The sequence below is a fragment of the Arachis duranensis genome, chromosome 4, assembly GCF_000817695.3.
Source record: "Arachis duranensis cultivar V14167 chromosome 4, aradu.V14167.gnm2.J7QH, whole genome shotgun sequence".
Lineage (NCBI taxonomy): Eukaryota > Viridiplantae > Streptophyta > Magnoliopsida > Fabales > Fabaceae > Arachis > Arachis duranensis.
The window spans coordinates 119,670,459-119,691,312 of record NC_029775.3 but is presented as its reverse complement, the minus strand read 5'-3'; the positions used below and the strand labels follow the sequence as shown (position 1 = coordinate 119,691,312).

The 20,854-nt window shown below is 37.5% G+C and overlaps 3 protein-coding genes and 1 long non-coding RNA gene across 4 annotated transcripts in view; 3 read left to right on the top strand and 1 right to left on the bottom strand.

Moving 5' to 3' along the window:
* Positions 1 to 6,907, top strand: part of LOC127746527 (uncharacterized) — a 10,744-nt gene extending 3,837 nt beyond the window's left edge. Inside the window, exon 3 of the long non-coding RNA XR_008008206.1 lies at positions 6,751 to 6,907. This is a non-coding gene — a long non-coding RNA (uncharacterized LOC127746527). The remainder of the gene's footprint in view (positions 1 to 6,750) is intronic.
* Positions 1 to 16,811, top strand: part of LOC110280612 (toMV resistance protein Tm-2(2)-like) — a 28,990-nt gene extending 12,179 nt beyond the window's left edge. Inside the window, exon 3 of the mRNA XM_021141738.2 lies at positions 15,120 to 16,811. Coding sequence (XP_020997397.2) covers positions 15,120 to 16,811 — 1,692 coding nt within the window. The remainder of the gene's footprint in view (positions 1 to 15,119) is intronic.
* On the top strand, positions 7,065 to 15,041 carry LOC127746526 (TMV resistance protein N-like). The gene is made up of 2 exons (XM_052260057.1): positions 7,065 to 7,243; positions 14,090 to 15,041. Exons 1-2 carry the CDS (start codon positions 7,137 to 7,139, stop codon positions 14,619 to 14,621), a joined length of 639 nt encoding a protein of 212 aa, XP_052116017.1. The 5' UTR covers positions 7,065 to 7,136; the 3' UTR covers positions 14,622 to 15,041.
* A 1,498-nt stretch (positions 16,812 to 18,309) lies between the features above and the next one.
* Positions 18,310 to 19,122, bottom strand: LOC107486183 (uncharacterized). Its single transcript, XM_016106740.3, has one exon. The coding sequence runs from the start codon at positions 19,120 to 19,122 to the stop codon at positions 18,427 to 18,429; it is 696 nt and encodes a 231-aa protein (XP_015962226.3). The 3' UTR covers positions 18,310 to 18,426.
* Between the last annotated feature and the right edge of the window lie 1,732 nt (positions 19,123 to 20,854).

The following is a 20,854-nucleotide window of genomic DNA, read 5'->3' as shown; positions in this document are numbered from 1 at the left end:
TATCCACTGCTGAAGCCGAATATGTTTCCGCATCTGCTTGTTGCTCACAATTAATTTGGTTAAAAACGCAATTGGAAGATTACAAATTAAAAATCAATAGTATACCCTTATTTTGTGATAATATGAGTGCTATAAACATTTCAAAAAATCCTGTTCTGCACTCAAGAACTAAGCACATTGAGATAAAATATCACTTTATTAGGGAACATGTGCAAAAGGGTACTATTGATATTCAATTTGTAAAATCTGAAGATCAAATTGCTGATATTTTTACAAAACCTCTCTGTGAAGACAGATTCTGTACATTGAGAAAAAGTTTGGGAATGTTTGATTTAAGTTTTATTGAAAATCTGTGAATTTGTGACTCTGTTCTGTTTTGCTCGTAGGTTTGGACGAGATGAAAATAAATGGCACAATGGAAGAGCTATGGTCTAGGGGGAGGCAACGCAGAATTCAAAATTTTATGGGCCCCACCAAAAATTTCATGACCCCACCATAACAGTTTTGATATTTTTCCATTTTGTTTGAAAAATATATCCACAAAATCTCTTGATTGTCTTATCATATCTTTTGGAAGAAGCATAAGTCAAATCAAATCCCTCTTTTTCAACTAATCCCTTGATATAAGGAAACCATCTTTTCAAACTTTTGGAAACCACCCTCGTCATTAATTACCCACCTTGTGCATTAACTATCTCATATTCTCCTTTCATTCTACATTTATTCCATCCATCTTCTCTCACACAATTCGGTTCAAGTCACTCTCTCATCTTCTACCCTTTCAATCTCATTATCATGAACAAAAAGGACACAACCGAAAAAGGCACTCAGAAGTTTAAAGGGATTGCTTTGAATGACACCAAGGAGCCAGCAAATTTGGAATCATGGGATTTCAAGAAAAGGTTTCATAAGCCACATTCTCACTATGATCCATCCAGGTTCGACACATGTACTTCCCATGAATTTCACAATGAAGATATGAAAGAACGTGATCTCTGTACCACCTATCTAGTCAGCTTAGATTCACTCTCCAACAAAGGGATCAATGTCTCCTCTCTATTTGATAATCTTCAATGGACTCCTCTGCTTCACATCCGGAAGCCAGTTTACCCATGCTTAGTCTGTGAGTTCTATGCCAACATGAGACTTATTGATGGCACAATCTACTCATATGTGAAGAAGAGTCATATCACTCTTGATACTGGAACCATAGGGATGGCCCTAGGTTACAAAGAAGAAGGACCAAGAACATACATGTCTAAGAAATGGGATTCACATGTTGGAATCACCTACCAGATGGCTTTAAATCACACCTGCGAAGGTCTCTCCAAAATGGATGGTACGGCATCAACTCTCAGAGAACTGGGTCCAGATAAGACAATTCTTCTTTATAAGATCATATCTCATGTTCTCATACCACAAAGTGGTCCACGCCATTGGATAACAGTATCTGACTTTCTTGTCTTGTTTGCACTAATTACTTCATCTCAAATATCATTTGCATACCTTATGATAAGGCACATGTGGAAATCTGTCAAGAGTTCAAAAAGGCCTAATCTACCATATGGGATGTTTCTCACCTGCATCTTTGAATATTTTAAAGTTGATATCACAAATGAAGATGTTGAGAACAAGGTTTCATTCATAAAGGGAGAAGGAGATGGTAACCAGGATACTGATTCTGAATCAGGAGTACAATCTATCTGATGTTTTATGTAAATTCTGGTATTATTTGGATCATGTTTGAACTTCTAATCGGCTGTATCAAGACTGTGATACACCTTTGCTATTTTATCTTGAACTCTTTGCTATATTTATCATGGTTTGTGCAGGTGCCCCTTTGATGACAAAAGGGGGAGGAAATTTAGGTTCCAAAATTGAAATTGGAACGAAACAGGGGCTGGAAAAACAGGGGTTGAAATTTCCATTTTTGAAAATTCATGATTACCCTTGTTCAAAGAATGCATGTTGATTGCATATGATCATTGCTGTTTGAAATACATTTGTTTATCATGATTAGTCTATTTTAGCATTTGGTTGATAATGATGTTTGATGCATGGCTGATTGATTCATCATTGATAAACTGGTTGGTTTAAAAATTTATTTTTGGCAGTTCCTTTAATTGTGTAACATATCAAAACTGCCTTGTTTTGGTCTTCAAATATTTTTCATCATGTTGATTTGCTCTGATATCCTAAACAGGAAAATGTTTGAAAAATATTTTGGAAACTTTTTGTGGTTTGAGCAGTAAATCAGTTATGATATCAAATGAGTTTTGATTATCAATTAAAACTGCTCATAAATCAAGCAATTTAGCATTATAAAATCTGCTAAATAACATTGTTACTTGAAGCTTGATTTAAATGTTACAGGTTTATGCTTCCCTTGGTAAAATAGCATATATTAAGGGGGAGCCATGTAACATTTTGAAAGGGGGAGAAATTCAAATCAAAGGGAGTATTACTTACTCAATCTTTTAATTTCTTTCCATTTCAATTTTAATAATGTTTGTCATCAAGGGGGAGATTGATGAGTTTGGAAAACTCTAAATTAATATTTGTGATGACTAAACATTGTTAAAATAATTAATTACAAAATTATTAATCTGATTCTCATTTAACATATTTTTGATTAATAATTTTGTTACAGGTTCTATGATGGGCCGGGAAATAAGTTTCTGACTTAAGCCCAATAAGCAGCCTTGCTACAAGCTTTATACTATAAGGCTGAAATTTATATTAATGGGCCAGAATAAATGTTAATGTTACTAGCCCAACCAAAAGTTCTCTTATTTGCTTCCTATGCTTGATCCGCTACACAATTGTATCAGGAAAGCAAATGCTTATCAAATGGGCCAGCTTTGATCATATTGTCACAAGCCCAAATTATACTAAAGAGAATAGGTTCCATGTTTGGTCCGAATCAAAAGGAAAATGAAAGCATAGTGCTTCCAACGGAACCAAGCTCTAACAAAGTGATGGATTTCAAAATCTATTACATTGTTAATTAATGCATGGGGAACATGAGAGAGAAAAATTCAGCTGAAGTGATTGATGGCTATTATGTCAAACACGCCACTCTATGTTAGGGGAGTAAAAGCAAGCTATTCAAATTAATTTGCTTAACCATTTTGCTTTGCTTTTATTCAGATTCTTTTCATTCTCTCTCATCTCTTTCTTCTTCTCTATTCGGTCCTTGTCCAGGAAACAATGGATGCCGTGTTCTTCAACGAAGAAAAGGAAAGAGATGCATGCATCAAGACCATCAAGCTAATGATGGCAAGAAAACATACCAAAAGAAAGATGAGCTGTGGCTAAGATGCTTACCAAATGTGGTTAGATTTGGTGAAGCAATCTTGAGCCTTTCATGCTCAAAATGGAAGAAGAAGATTCGGCCAAGAGGGAGATTCTTGAAGCATGGCTTGTCTTCGAATCTGACCAACCACCACAGGGAGTAGCTAGAGTGGCGAAGTGATGGTTGAAGGCAGAGATTGAAGCAGATGAAGTCATCATCATCATGAGGCATCAAGGGCCAGAAATCCATCTTGGAGAGGAAGCCAAGGATGGAGAGCCCGGATTGATGAAGGTTGATGATCAAGAAAGGACTAGAGGTAATTGCATGTTGGTTAATGCATGGTTATCTCTTCTCTCTTTGAGTGGCCGAACCGGTTCTGTGTTTGTTGAAGGAGGAAGAAAGTTGGTTCGGTTTTGGCTTCAAGTGTGGAGGCTTTCCTGTTTCTTTAAAAAGGGGGAACAACCACTGTTTGAAGCAAGGAGAAAGTTTGAGAGTGCAAGGCACAGAGTTCTCAGAGCTACCTGAGCTAACAGATTTCTCTTCTCCTTCAATGTATTCTGTTTTGTAATTTTCTGTTTAATTTTGTCATGTCTTGAGTCTCATGGAAAAAAGGCAAACAAGTGAGGTTTGTATGAAAAAGCCATAGAGCGGAAAAAGGCAGAGAGTGCAAAATTAAAAGAAAAAGCCATAGATGTCTGAGAGTTCCTTTGTTCATCTATGTTGTGTATCATGATTCTGTGGGAATCCCCTTGTAAGTTGGGTTAGCACTTTACAAGTTGTAATCAGATTGATTATAGTGAAATTCCATCATGTTTGTGATGGAGACTGGATGTAGGTTGCACTGCACTTAGCAGCCGAACCAGGATACATCTTGGTGCAATCTTCTTCTCCTTCTACTCCATTTCTGTTTTCAACTACACAGGAGCAAAAGCCAGAATTATCTCGTGCCAAGTGACGAGACAAAACTGAGTTGCTCGTGTCCAGTGACGAGCAAAAACAGAAAAGTCTCTTCTGAAGGTCAGCAAGTGTTAGCTTCGAAAAAGGGGGCTAAGATTCAACCCCCTTCTCTTAGCCACTGAAACCATCAAAGTTTTTCGAGGTTTGCAGAGGGTCCAATATCCGTACTCTAAGCAAACCTCAAAGATTATCCTTGTTGTGCAAAGAAAAGTCCTGTATGCCTTCAGTTGAATCAAGCACTCGATCTTTGTTCTTTTTTGCTGGTGACGATTATTCAAATGATTCTTTAGAAAACTTCCAATCAGTTCAAGTGCTATATTTGGGAGGACAAGCATGTTTTCAACGTATACCCTGTAATTTGGAGGCAATGATCTTCCTAAAGTACTTGAAAATAGGGAAAACTAGGCACTTGAGAACTGTTCCTCAGTGTATTTGGAGCCTTCCAAATTTAGAAACGTTGGATGACATTTTGCTTTCCAAATAACTTTTGGAAGCTCAAGAAACTAAGGCATGTCTATATTTTCAATATTTGAAAATGTTTAAAGTACAAGTCCAACGTTGGATGTTAGAGGAAGATGCAATGCCTCGCCTTCGAATTCTGGTCATATGGAGCTGTTCCGAATTGAGTGAGCTTCCAGAACAACTGTGATCCTTGACAACCTTAGCAGAAGTGCGGGTAATTGATCCCTCGGATGAATTAGAAAACAGCTTGAAAGATGTTGAGGTAAATGACAACTGTGATTTCACAATATCATATGCCGAAAAACATTAAATAACACTTCATCCTCCATCCCTTTCCATTTTCAATGTCTAGTTTTTGTTTTTGTTTTTTTTTTCCTGCTTCGTCTGCTTCGAAATTTTGTCAATGCTGTGCTTTCATAGTACTCTCATCACTCTCATGTAAAACAATGAACAAGTTCATTATTATTCATAACTTCTTGGTGTTGAGATGATGATGATGATGTGGCGAAAACATTTAGCCACCTTTGCCTTCTTTGCCATGATCTTATTAGACTTTGGAGTGATGAATCTAGGATTTGTATAGAAGACCTACTAGGAGGTTGTGTTTGATGGGTTTCAAATGAAACATTGATAGATATCAAGTTATTTATTGGTGGATGGATATAAGAATATTGAGAAATAGTGTAAGTTTAGGATTTGATGTAGCATGTTGCAAAGTTTTAATATAGGAGTATATGTTAGTTAACTGTTTCGTATTTGATAATGTTGTGTTCTTGAAGTGCAAGTTTAGTTTTTGAGGGTTATTTTGCATGCTTTACCTTTAGGGTAGGGGTGGCAACGGGGCGGGTAGGAGCGGGTTTTTGCTCTACCGACCCCGCCCCGCCCTACAAAAAACCCGCATCAAACTGGATTGGCACTTTGAAGTTGAAAGCTAGAGTTGAGTCCTAATCAAATTCAGATTAGATTAGAATCTGAATTTGTTCCAAATAGGAATGGGTAGTTCCTAAGGAGAAATTAGTGTTTGTAATCTTGTGAAAAGATAGTGAAATTCCATCATTGTTGTGATGGAGACTGGATTCCATCATTGTTGTGATGGAGACTGAATGTAGGCTACATTGCACTGAGTAGCTGAACCAGGATACATATGATATTATTTCTTTTCCTCTACTCCATTTTCTGTTTCTGTTAATCAGAAAATAAAAACTAAAGTGTCTCTTAATTCGATACGAGACAAAAACAAAAATATCTTCTAAATACCTTTGAGAAGCAAAAGTTGTAATCATAAAAAAAAACTAAGATTCAACTATATATATATATATATATATATATAAATCAGTAATGTCTTGTTATGCAAGAATCCAAGAAATCAAGACTGTGACTCACATAACTGATTTTTACACTGTTATAATTGTCATATAAGTAACACTACTCTATTACTAGTATTGTGTTTTACTATTTTTTATTCCTTTTATTCTTTGTTTGTCTTTTCATTTATTTATTTTTAAGTTGTGACTTGTGAAACTCACTTTTGAGTTGGAACCCACCAACACTAATGACTTTACCTAATCTTCATTTTTACTTCTATTATTAATATATGTTCTATTAAGTTGTAAAAAAAGAAGTATATTGTTTTTTTAATAGTAATATCTGTATGAGCAATTAGTTATCGCCTAATTATATTATACTTTGTTCACTATTTCAAGTCAAAAAATGAATACTTAATACAAAGGAATTATTAGAGGTCTTCTAGAATCAAATATATGTGGACTTCACATGCATTCTCCAAGTCAATGTCAATCAATAATCCACGAGACGAAAGCAGCTTCTTGGTAGCAGCTAGCAAATAAATAATGCATAAAGCAGCGACCAAAAAACGAGCACTACTCATAAGTCATATAACTATTGTATCTTTTAATTATACAAACATACATAATGTAAGTGTAAATTACTATTAAGTATTAACTCGTGATTATTATTCCAATTACGATTAAGCGTAGCATTATCGCAAAAACTTCCAGAGACTGTTACCATGGCAGGTTCATCATCAGATCAGGGTGCAACTGCTACACCATCTTCACCTTTCAAGTATGATGTTTTCCTGAGCTTTAGAGGTGACACAAGATTCAAATTCACAGACGCACTCTATCGTGCTTTGGTCAACGAAAGAATCGAGACTTTCAGAGATAGCGAGAAGCTCAGAATAGGTGAGGAGATCGAAGGCGCTCTTTTGGAAGCAATTGAAAGATCAAGGATGTCAATTCTTGTACTCTGTGCCAAGTATCCAACTTCCATGTGGTGCCTTGATGAACTCGTCAAGATCATGCAATGTTCCAACAGCGGAAGTAAGCAAACAGTGTTACCAATATTTTTCTATGTGCAACCAGCAGATCTGAAGTACCAGAAAAAAAGTTATGGAAAAGCCATGACTAATCATGAAAATAAAGGCAGATACAATCACAAGTTGGAATCATGGAAGTCAGCCTTGTCTGCAGTAGGCAATAAAAGTGGACTATGCGTCAATAAGAACATGTGAGTAGTAACTTTACCACCACAACTAACTATCTTTTAAATTATTCTTTTAATCAGTATTTTATTACATTAATTTTTAAAAAAGTTAGAACATTTCATTTTTCTAAGAGTCCAATTATGAGCTTTTTTTTGTTTTGATTCTCAAAGAGACAAAAGTTTTGGACATAGCAGTTGATGGTAATCAATGGCTAAGAGAAGCGGGTTGAATCTTAGTCCCTTTTTTTTGCTGAGTAACACTTGCTGCCTTTTAGAATGCTTTAGGAGATATTTCTGTTTTTTGTCTCGTCACTAGTGAAAAGATATTTTCTTTTTGTCTCGTAACCCGTGAGGAGATATTTTTCAATTTTGTCTCCTACGCATCAGAAACAGAAATGGAGTAGAAGAGAAAGAGAGAATCACACCAAGAAGTATCCTGGTTCAGCTGCTAGGTGCAATGCAGCCTACATCCAGTCTCCATCACAACAGTGACGGAATTTTACTATAATCATCTTGATTATAAACACCAATTCTCCCTAAGAACTACCATTTCTATCTGGGACAAGTCCAGAATCTATTCCCAACACTGAACTTGACTTGGTCACCTACCAAGCTTTCAACTGCTAAGTGCTAACCTAACTTGTAAGGGGATTCCCACAAAATCATGATATACAACAAATAGATGTATAAAGGAACTCCTGGACATCTATGGCTTTTTCTTTAATTTTGTACTCTTTGCCTTTTTCCTTTCACTGGATTTTTCTTACAAACCTCACTCTGTTTGCCTTTTACCATGAGACTCAGACAGACAAAACTAAAGAAAATACAAAATAAAACCCATTGAAGGAGAAGAACTTCTGTTAGCTTGGGTAGCTATGAGAACTCTGTGCTTTTTCTCCTTGTCTCAAGCCTTGGCCGTTCACCCTTATTATAGAAGGGGAAGCTTCCAAGGTTAAAATGGTTAAATCGAGCCAACTTCTTCTTCTTCAATCCAAAAGGCCGGTTCAGTCAGAGAGAGAGGAGAGGGAAAACCGAAAGCAAATTGACATGCAATTACCTCTCTCTCATCCCTTCTCATCAAGTTTCATCAATCTGAGCCTTCAATCTTGACTTAGTCCCCAAGAAGGAATTCTGACCCTTGATGAACTCTTGATCCTTGACAGTTCTATCTGTTCCATTTTTGCTTCCTCCTCCACGTAGCCTCTGTAGCTACCTTCTGTGATGGATAAACAAAAGTGGAAACGAGTTTCACTTCAGAGATCTTCTTCTCTGACCGAAACGGATTGCTACCATTTTTGGCATGGAGATCTTGAAACTTCTTCTCTACATCTTGCCCTTAGTGGCAAAAATCTTAGCCACGCTATGCTGTAGATCTTCTTTTTGCAAGGGCCATCATCACCTTGGCCGCTTGCTTGTTCATAGCTTTTCTGCTTCTACCTCTGATAACTTCTTCCATTTTCTTTTCCTAATGGAAGTGACACACCAAAACAAGAGAGAGAAGAGAGAGAAGAAAAAGAAACTTTGGAAGTAATGAGTGAAATTAAAATCAATTAAAATCCACTTCCTATCCTTATGCATTGTAACCTGTGAGACATTGAAAGCTATCAAATCAATGTAAATTTTCTCTTTCCTGTTACCAATGCAATTAAACCAAGTTAATTGAATTTGAATTCCACCAAAAGAGAGGAGTGGGTAACCGAACCACTTCTCTTTCCTTTCTTTTTCTTTTCAAATTTGGACCATGAGAAAATTGGTCTTTCAACACAAGGTTTTGGACTGTTCTATAATTTCCTGGCCCAATTCACATTTGTTAACCATTAAATATATCAGCCACAAACCAACTTGGGTTGGTCGAGTGGTCACTCACTCGTCCGCTTAAGCAAGTGTCGGGGGTTCGAATCCTGCCTTGTGCATGCAGCAACCCATTGGCCAGCGGCAGACCCTTAAATGGAGCTCAGATCTGTGACGGATTAGCCCTTGACCTGTCGGGTTGAGGGATACCATGGGAAACCAAAGGCAGATTGTTTGTCAACATTTTGGACTTTTTGTTGCTTATGGCCAATGATCAAAATTTTGCATAAAAAATAGGAATTATTTATCAAATAATTTGAACCCAAAATCAAATTAATAATTCCTAATAATAATTTTTAACAATGTTTGATCATCATAATAATTTGGAGTTTTCCAAATTCAACAGCAATAACTTTCATATCTTTTCATCAAGATAAATGATCGGAGATTTGTCTTGTTGGTTGTATGATTCATTTGTCTATTGGTAGTTTATAAATTCGTATAAAAGAAGAAAAAATTAAAATACAAAGTGTTAAGAATAATTAGTATCCAATTAGATCAATTAGTATTATTTGTATTTATATAGCGTATCTGTATATTAATTGTAGGATTCTATGCCTTTATTACTTTGATTCTACTAGCAGCTATATATACCCTTGTATGTTGTACTTTTCCTCACACTGAATAATACACAAAAACACTTTCTTTAGTTTGGTCTCTTTTTTCTAACATGGTATCAGAGCTTAGGTTCTCTTTTTTTTTCCATGAAAATTCGTTCATAGTCCTTTGTTTTTTCCATTTCTAGCAGTGTTCTTTGGTCTCTCTTTTCGCTCCTTTTCCGACGCTTTGGTTTGTCACCGTCTTTACCACCGCCTTCGTCTTGTCGTTGCAAGTTCAACGAGTCCAGCCTCGTCGCCGAAAACCACTGCACGCGCTGCCACGCGCCGTCTGAAGGTCGCCGTCCGTTTGTTTCCGAGCAATACTTTGTGCTCACTTTTCGACTCCTTCCCGATGCTTTAGTTCGTCACCGCCGCCACCCTTGCCTTCTCCTCGTTGCTAAGTTTCCAACGCCACCGGAATCATCGCCAGACCACGCCAGACGCGCCGCCACGCGCCGCTTAAAGATCCCTGTCCGATTGAAGCTCTTCTCCTTCCAGACGCCTCCAGTGCCGTTGGATCAGCGCCCCAGATCAACGGCTTCCGTCACGCCACGTGTCAGACAGTTTTCTCCACGGATCCCTGTTCAACACGCGCCCAACCCGATCCCATTCGCGACCCGCTGCCATCTCCACGCCTTATCAGCTGCTGACGTGTTCTCCTCCTCCAGCCACGCTCTGACGTGGCAGGCCGTGGGACCCTCCCTAATATTTTTTGGTGAGCTCTTTCCGATTTTGCCGTCAGATTTTTCATTTTCTGTTCCGAAATTGCAGTTTTCTCTCCTCCCTTTTATCTCTGTGACTACTATTATGGAAAAATCAAATGTTTTTTCCGCCACAGACAGAAAGGATAACTTCTGTCGAAACTGTAACTGTTCTGGGCACCACTTCTCCAACTGTCCCTCTGTTGAATGTCGTATATGCTATCAGAAAGGTCATATTAGCTACCATTGCTCACAACCGTTCTGCCATTATTGCAAGCTCTCGGGACATTTAATTACTACCTGTCCTACTCGCCCACCACGTCCTGATCAACTCAAGAATCATTCTCGTCTCACCTTCTCCAAGACTGTGCCTGCTTCTGCTATCTCTCTATCTGATATTGCGTCTCTTCTTCAACATCTTATCACCCTTTCTGGTAATACCCCTGCTACTTTTTCGACTCCTCCAGGTAATTCTAAATGGTATTTTGACTCAGGTTGCTTTAATCACATGTCTCCACTGCGTGATCTTTTCTCGTCTCTGTCTACCACTACAAATGCACCTTCTGTCAATATTGCTAATGGTTCCCTCTTGCATGCAACGCACAAATGTTCTATCTCCCAGTCAACTCTTGATCTTCCTGATACTTACTATATTCCCAAGTTAAATTTTAACCTTATTTCTGGTTGTCGTGTACATGATCGTCGAACGGGACAAATCATTGGGACTGGACGTAAGGTCGGAAAGTTGTTTGAACTGGAAAACCTCCATATTCCTCCTGTACCAAATCTCTGTGCTGCTTCCTCTCCATCTACTTTTCATTTATGGCATCAACGTCTTGCCCACAGCTCCTTAGAAAAATTGCGTCCTCTTGTTGTTTTGGGTCAGGTTCCTAATGAATCTTTTGATTGCATTTCTTGTCAAATTGCCAAACAACCTGCTTTATCTTTTCACAATAATTCCTCTCTTGCTTGCTCTCCTTTTGATCTCATTCACTCTGATCTTTGGGGGCGCGCTCCCACTGCTTCTATGGGCGGAGTTTGATACTTTGTCATTTTTATTAATGATTATTTACGTTTTACTTGGGTTTAATTGATTACTAATCGCCATGAGTTACCTCAGATTTATATTAACTTTACCACTATGATTAAATCTCAATTTTCCAAGGTCATTAAGGTTTTTCGACGCGATAATGCTATGGAATACCATGATTCCAAACTTTTAACCTTCCTTGTAGAACATGATACTTTGTCTGAGTTTTCTTGTTCTGGTACGTCTCAACAAAATGGACGAGCTGAACGTAACACCGTCACATTCTTGACTCTGTTCGTGCCATGCTTCTTTCTTCTTTGTGTCCTGAACGACTTGGGGTGAAGCTGTTCTTACTGCTGTTCATATTATCAATAGACTCCCTTCTTTTGTTCTTGGTAATGTTACTCCCTTTGAGCATCTTTATCATACTTCTCTATATTACAGTTCTCTTCGAGTTTTTGGTTGTGTCTGTTTTGTTCTTCTTCAGCCTCATGAACATAGTAAACTTGAACCTCGGGCTCGTATGTGTTGTTTTCTTGGTTATGGGACTGAACACAAGGGTTATCGTTGTTGGGATCCTCTCTCTAAACGTATTCGTATATCTCGTCATGTTGTTTTCTGGGAGCATCACATGTTTTCTCGGTTCTCCTCCTTTGAGTCCATTCCTTCTATTCAGTCACCTTTTTTCACTAACCCCAATGTTGATCTCTTTCCTAGTGATGATTCTACAGGTTATATCTCGAGTCACCCTCCACAGCCTCCTGTTCTTCCTCCTTCTCCATCCCCCAATGATTCCCGACCGGACGCCGATCCTGCTCCTACTGTTATGCCTCCTCCTCCCACTCATTCTTCTAGGGTAAGAAATCTCCCTCCTCATCTACTTGATTATCATTGTTTTTCTACTATTCTTCATCAACATGAACCTAAGTCATTTAGAGAAGCCTCCACAAATCCACATTGGCAACAAGCAATGCAGGAAGAAATACAAGCATTTGAAAAAGCACACACTTGGGATTTGGTTGATCCTCCTTCTAATCAGGAAGTTGTGGGAAGTAGATGGGTATACAAGATCAAGACTCGCTCTGATGGTTCTATTGACCGTTATAAGGCACGATTGGTTGCTCAGGGTTGTATGCAAGAGTATGGTATTGACTACGAAGAGACTTTTGCTCTTGTTGCGCGGCTCACATCTGTTCGAGCTCTTCTAGCTATTGCTGCGGTCAGAAAATGGTCTCTCAGTCAGATGGACATGAAGAATGCTTTTCTTAATGGAGATTTGAAAAAGACGGTCTATATGAAACCCCCTCTAGGTTATCCTTGTCCTTCTAGCAAAGTTTGTCTCCTTTGCAAAGCACTCTATGGACTTAAGCAAGCTCCTCGTGAATGGTTTGACTAGTTCAGCACTACCATATGTAATCTTGGTTTCACTTGCAGCCCTCGTGAGAATGCTCTCTTCATTCCTAAAAGCGAACATGGAGTTGTTCTTATACTTCTGTATGTTGATGACATGATCATTACTGGATATGATGTTAATTGTATCTCTGATCTCAAGGCATCCCTTCAGCATACTTTTGAGATGAAAGATATTGGTTCTCTCCGCTACTTTCTTAGTCTAGAAGTCATATCCACCGATGATGGCATCTATCTCTCTCAAGCTAAATATGCTTTAGATCTCCTTGCTCGAGCCGGAATTACAGATAGTCGCACTGAGTCTACTCCTCTTGAGCCTAATGTTCGATTTACTCCTATGGATGGCACTGTTTTGGATAATCCTACTCTTTATGACAGCTAGTTGGAGGACTCGTTTACTTAACTGTCACCAGACCAGACATCGCCTATCCGGTTCATGTCCTTAGCCAGTTCTTGTCAGCTCTTCGTACTACTCACTATGCGGCAGCTCTTCGCATTCTTCGCTACATCAAAGGCACCCTATTCCATGGCCTTTATTTTTCTGCCCATTCATCTTTATCCCTTCAGGTGTACTCAGATGCTGATTGGGCTGGTGATTCCACTAATCGTCGTTCCACTACTGGTTATTGTTTGTTTCTTGGCGACTCTCTCATTTCCTGGCGAGCTAAGAAGCAAACATTCACTGCTCGATCAAGCACAGAAGCTGAATACCGTGCTTTTGCTGACACCACTGCTGAAGTTATCTCGATTCGTTGGCTTCTCGAAGATTTGGGTGCTCCTCAGTCATCCCCAACTGATGTTTTTTGTGACAATCGTAGTGCTATTCAGATTACCCATAATGATGTGTTTCATGAACGCACCAAACACATTGAGATTGATTGTCACTTTGTTCGGCAACGTATTCTTATTGATGCTGTTCGTCTCATTGCTGTTGGAACACTGGATCAGACAGTGATATCTTCACGAAGACTCATCATCCGACTCGTTTTCGGACTCTGTTATCCAAACTCAAGATGGTATCCTTAGCTCCCACTTGAGTTTGAGGGTGGATGTTAAGAATAATTAGTATCCAATTAGATCAATTAGTATCATTTGTATTTATATAGCGTATCTGTATATTAATTGTAGGATTTTATGCCTTTATTACTTTGATTCTACTAGCAGTTATATATACCCTTGTACATTGTACTTTTTCTCACACTGAATACACAAAAACACTTTCTTTAGTTTGGTCTCTTGTTTCTAACACAAAGACAATGTGTATGTATGTTGTTTGCAGAGCATGGGGTGAGGCTATTGACAAGATTGTTGAAGAGGTCAGGAAAAGAGTTCCTCCCGTGCCTTTGTATATTGACCATCCACTTGGATGTGATTCTGAACTTGAAAAAGTGGAAAAATCACTTCTACAGATTGATTCTTGTGCTGCCTGTTTGATGCTGGGAATTCATGGAGATGGTGAAATAAGCCAATTTGTTGCTGAGCTGTATAACAAGATTAGGCCTCGCTTTGCAACTGCAAGTTTTCTTTCTAATATCAGTGAGAAAACAAATGCAAGTGGTGGTGGTCTAGAACATCTACAAGAAACGCTTCTTTCTGAGATGGGAGAGGAGGTAAAGTATAAGATCGGAAGCACATTCACAGGATCCTCTGAAATAATGTATAGGCTAGGCCAAAAAAGAGTTCTTCTGGTTTTGGATGATGTTGATAAAATCCAACAACTGAAGTCATTAGCACAACGAGAAAATTGGTTTGGTCATGGTAGTAGGATCATTATAACAACAAGACATGAAGGTGTGCTAGATGAGCATTGATTATCTAATGGTGTTGAGATTAAGAAGTACCATTTTGTTGCTGGACAGGTTGAGGAAGATGATGTAGAGGAAGGAGATGTAGTGGGCTTTACAAAACACTGGAGCTTTGTAAAAGAGCAGCTGTATGATGCTAACATTAACGTCACATCCATCATTGGCATGGGTGGATTGGGCAAGACTACTGTTGCTCAAGAGATCTATAACAATAAAGAGGTCAAGAATTTGTTCCCTACCCGCGGATGGACTCGTGTTTCCAAAGATTACGAGCCAAGGGGTGTATTGTTGAAGCTCATCCAATCTTTGATGAAGTCCACATCTGCATATCAAAATTTAGAAGTGGAGGATCTAAAGAAGAAAGTGAGAAATTACCTGAAGGGGAAAAAGTACTTGATAGTGCTTGATGATATTTGGGAACCTGAAGTATGGGATGTTCTAAAATTAGCCTTTCCAAATGGAAGCCCTGGTAGCAAAATTTTAATAACGAGTCGTAATGAACAGGTGGCAAATTTTACAGGCTCAAAAAGCTACGAACTTCCTCCCCTTGATGAAAAAGAAAGCTGGGAATTGTTTTGCAAGAAGGTGTTTTCGGGTAAAGAGTGTCCTTCTGAGTTGGAGCCTCATGGTAAATCAATTGTTGAAAGTTGTGGAGGTTTACCACTTGCTATTGTTGCCATGGCAGGGGTCGTTGCCAAGAAGAAAAGGTTGGAAAGTGAGTGGCTGGGAATTAAGGAGCGCATCCACTGGCATCTCACCAGGGACGAGACCCAAGTCATGCAGGTACTACAACATAGCTATGACAACTTGTCTGAAGAACTGAAGCAATGCTTTAGATATCTTGGTATCTACCCTGAAGATTTTGAGATTCCTGCTAGGGAATTAATCCAATTATGGATGGCTGAAGGTTTCATACAACCACAAGAAAGTGGATTACCAAATGCTCCAGAACCAGAAGAAGTTGGTGAGGAATTCTTAAAAGAGCTAGTGGATCGTAACATGGTACATGTGGCAACACGGAGGAGTGATGGGGGTATGAAAACATGCCTAATCCATGATCTCTTCCGTGACCTTTGCATAGTATTGAGCAAAGCTGACAAGTTTTTCGAGGTTTGCACAGTGTCCAATATCCATACACTAAGCAACCCTCAAAGATTGTCCTTCTTGTGCAGTGAAACTTCTTACATGTCTTCAGTGGAAACTAACCAATCAAGCACTCGTTCCTTGTTCATCTTTGCTGGAAAGGATTATTCAGATGATGCTTTGAAAAACTTCCAATCAGTTCAAGTGCTACATTTGGGAAATAAAGCACGTTTTCTACCTGTACCCAGTAATTTTCAGTTTATGATCTTCCTAAAGTACTTGAAAATAACTCGAACTTCTAAACCAAGAAAAGCTCCTGAGTGTATATGGAGCCTTTTGAATTTAGAAACCATGGATATAAGGGGTTGGATCACGTGTTGCATTCCGAATGATTTTTGGAAGCTCAAGCGACTAAGACATGTCTCTATTTCCTCAGATACTGTGAGTCTACCAAAATATGAGAAAGGAACAACAATGTGGAATCTTCAAACTCTGAGTGGAGTGGATTTGGATACACCAACAGCGTTACTATTCAGGGACGGCAGATTTCCCAGCTTGAAAAGGTTGAGTTTATGGTTGGACCCTACAAGGGAGAAACGTCGTTCGTGGCATGAATTATTATCGAGTTTGCAGCATCTAAGCAAACTTTATAAGCTGAAACTACATTGCTGTCATTCAGATCTTTCAATAGATGCAATGATGTTTCCTTTGAATCTTGCAAAGATTTCCATCAAAGTGTTTGGTAAGGTGGACTCCAGTTCCATGAAGGCTCTAGGACAGCTTCCCAACCTCCAAGCTTTGAAACTATTAGAAGGTACCATATCAGACCCTCTTGATTGTGCCGCTCGAGATTTCCTTAAACTTGAAGTGTTCAAAATGGTGAAAGTGAAAGTTGTAAGTTGGGTGTTAGCGGAAGGTGCAATGCCTCGCCTTCGTCGTCTGCTCATAAAGGAGTGTCCTAAATTGTGTGAGCTTCCGGAACAACTGTGGTCCTTGACAACCTTGGCAGAAGTCCATGTCGTTGAACCCTCTCATGAATTGGAAAACAACTTGCAAGATGTTGAGGTAAATGATAACTGTGATCTCACAATATCATATATGGCAAAATATTAAATGACACTTCATCGTCTATCCCTTTCCATATCCAAGATGTTTTTTGCTACTCCTCTGCTTCTAAATTTTGTCAATGCTATCCTTTCATAGTACACTCTCGTGTAACTTAATGAACAAGTTCATTGTTCCTAATGGAGTTGTTAAGATTCCAAATTAGAGCATTTTGTTGGATTAGATGTATGACATTTAAATGGTATGTGATCCTTTGCCATTTTTCATGCACTTTTCCGCTCTCTTTTCCTAGATTGCATGATGTTTGGATTTTGGGGTTAGCTTATCAATTAGCATGGATCTCCATGTCCACTAGCATATATTTATATGCAATTTTTCATTCCTATCTCCAAGCTCCATAATTTCTTCACTTAACTACTGTCTTAACCATCATGATCAAAATAATATTTTAATTTATCATTTACATATTAATATTAAGAACAAGTTATTACAAATATCATGTAACCAAACTTATAGACAAATTATGAGAAACTGCACAACTTTCTTATTTATAACTAATCCATTTTCTTCGGTTTCAATTATAAAATAAAAATATTTAAAAATATTTTGTACAATTGTTGATTTTTATGACTAAATTTAATGTACATCTAGCCAGAGACGGATCTAGGAAGGGGGTGAATAGTGGCCTCAGCACCCCCGCCCCCAAAATTTTAAAGAACTATATTTATATATAAAATGTGTGTCTAAAAAAATAAAAAATATTATGTAATTTAGTAGTTATAACTTGTATATGTATTATTTTTCACTAAATAATGGATTTATGTCTCAATTATTTTGTTTACTAATATTTTTTATTTAATCAATTTAATATCATACTCTCGAGTCTTTGTACCTTTTAAATTAGCTTTTATATAATCATCTCTATATATATTTTTAAAAAAATTTATTTGTTTTTAATATTAACATATTTAACATTTATATTATTATATAAAATATTAATAATAACTTACCTAGTTATGTTTTGATAATCACATTGTATATTTTAAATGTTCTTTTCTTATAAAAAATACTGATTTTTCTTTTAAATTTATATTGTTAAAAAAATTATAAAAATATTCTATAAAAATACTGTGTCTTTTACATAATTAATAGTTTATAATTTTTTTATAAATTTTTCAATTAATAAGATATATGATAATTTTTTAACTAAACATATTATAAATTATTGATATTTTATAATTTTATAATATACTATTAATATTGTTATGTTTCTTCTATATTATGTCTAAATTGTTTTTATGAAATAAAAAAATATAATAAAAAATTAAAAAATTCGTCTAAAATTCGCCCCGTCATTTTAAAATGTCTGGATCCTTCCTGCATCTAGCATTATCCTTATTTTATATATTGAATTGATAAGCGCTTTTTTATTTTCAGATAAGATGTAAAACCCTCATCTCATTTCTCATATAAATTTCATACAAGTAGTCTACAATAAAGATAAATACAAATAGTATATTTCTTCTATTACTTTTGAGTCCCCAACAATAGTCATTGATGGAGAATTGAAAATGCCTTTAACCAATAAATAGGTCACAATGTGAACATCAAAATTTCTTGAATTCATGATTTGGTTGGGGGGCTTCAAATTCAATGCCTACATTTATCCAAATCCTTCTTGAGCTTTTTCTTGGATTGTTTCTAAGAGCCTCATGTTCTCTTCTTTGAGTGCCTCAAATTGACAAACTATACCTTCAATTTGAGCTTCAATTGTTTCATCACTTAACTCATATACACTCTCCACCACTCTAATCACACGCCACAAACTCACTACAATCAATAAACTACCTCCTTTTCTCTCAAGAAACACTTCCAAAAACAGAGCCACAATGGTCACAACTCCATCCATAACATACCCAAAATGCTTAAAGAATGAGGAGCCTAACCCCACTAGCAAAGCCATAGACTTTAACGAAAGTAAACTAAGGATACTAATTCCAATCCAATGTAGACCAAGTTTATCTACCTTGTTCACCCTTTGTTGATGACATGGTGAAACCAAAGATGAAGATAGCTCAAGAATTGTGATGATGAGGTCCACAATGAGCAATGAGATTGAAAACAAATGAACCCAATTTGATTGTAGGAAATTGGCCAAATGGTTCCTCCATGGTGCATTATTGTTCATAACTTGTTGGTGTTGAATTGATGTGGCGAAAACATGTAGCCACCTTTGCCTTCTTTGCCATGATCTTATTAGACTTTGGATTGATGAATCTAGGATTTGGATAGAAGATCTACTAGGAGGTTGTGTTTGATGGGTTTCAAATGAAACATTGATAGATTTCAAGTTATTCATTGGTGGATGGATATAAGAATTTAGGATTTGATGTAGCATGTTGCAAAATTTTAATATAGGAGAGTATATGTTAGTTAACTGTTACGTATTTGATAATGTTGTGTTCTTGAAGTGTAAGTTTGGTTTTTGAGGTTTATTTTGCATGCTTTATCTTTAGGGTAACGTTGTACGGCTACATTTAATTGTTGTTACGATTTTTCTCAATGAGAAAGTTTATTAAATTTTTAGATATTATAATTTTAAAAGCTTAATTGACTTTATAAAATTTTTACTAGCTCCAACAATTTTTCTATTTGTTCTGATTTTAAATTTTTACATATTTAATTTATTCTTCAGATTTTATGTAAAATTTAATTTTTTTTTTCTAACTTGGCTATCTTTTACTTAAGGTGTGGTTTTACTTAAACTATAGTTTAGGAGTTAATTAAATACAAACCACAAATGTAAAGAATAAAACAAACACGCATAGACTTCGAACATAACTTCGTATCCATTCATGAATTTAAATTTTGCACTACAATGTTATATTTTATTTTGTTTTTTTGGTGTCTAAACAAGGAAAGAAACAAAGCAAAAACTATCCTAAATCCGAGCGGATGATTCGTTGGAGATCAACACAAGGCTCAGACCAAATAACATGATTAGAGTTATTCTTGGCACCATATTTAGCCATCCAATCCGCAGCTCTATTTGCTTCTCGGGACACCCATTCAACGTGAACAAGCCAAGGACGAGATAAAAGCTCCTGAATCTTGTGAACCAAATCTGTTACTTCAGATGAATACCCACTTGTAAGCTCATGCATGATGGGCAGAATGTCAAGGCAATCCGTTGCACATATAATATCCCTCAAACCGCAATCCCAAGCTAAAACCAGTCCCCTCCAAGCAGCAAATAATTCACATCTGATTATAGACCAAGGGGGAATGCTTCCAGAGCAGCCCGAGATCCAATCTCCCTTAGAATCTCTAATAATACACCCAAATCCCGCTAAATTTGAATCCATATACAAGCTTGCATCACAATTAACTTTAAAACTATTACCTACCGGTGGTTCCCAACACAGGCAATTTCGGAGAGACCTAAAGGCATTGCTTCGATTCCTGTAAACCTGTAAGTCCTTGGCGGTAATTCTGGCCAAGGCAACAACCTTGTGGTCTGTCCAAGGGTTGTCAGTATTGAATATGTCATTGCACCTATGTCTCCATACCCACCAAAGCCCTGCACCAAAGGACGCCTCATTGTTAGCCAAGGCCTTCCGAAACCACTCTTCAAGAGCAGTACCAGTCGTCGAGTCCAGGATACTAGGATCCAACATATACCAAATTGCCTTTGATCGTTCACAGTCTCTAAGGCAATGCTCCATAGTCTCCTGCGCCTTGTTACATCTCTTACACATATCTGAAGAAGCTAAATGCCGCTTGAATCGAAAGGTCTCAGTTGGTAGAGCATCATGTAAGCCAAGCCACATAGTAAATTTGAACTTCTCTGGAATGTTTGTGTTCCACAACCAGTTCCAATTACTATTGGCATTCCAATTTAATGCTTTCTTTAATAACCATCTGTAACCCTCCCTTGCACTATACTTTTTTGATGCTGCAGGCCACCACTCCCACTGTGGCTCCAACTCAGTCGAACTAGGATATCTCAGACCACAAATAAACTGCTTAATCTCATGCGGAATAGGCGTGGTAAGACTATCAACCTCCCAAGACACCCCTTTCCACAAGTC

Coding starts and splice junctions, on each gene's coding strand:
- LOC127746526 (XM_052260057.1), top strand. CDS start 7,137: ATGACTAATCATGAAAATAAAGGCAGATACAATCACAAGTTGGAATCA. Junction 7,244..14,089: donor CTATGCGTCAATAAGAACAT/GTGAGTAGTAAC, acceptor TGTTGTTTGCAG/AGCATGGGGTGAGGCTATTG.
- LOC107486183 (XM_016106740.3), bottom strand. CDS start 19,122: ATGAATAACTTGAAATCTATCAATGTTTCATTTGAAACCCATCAAACA.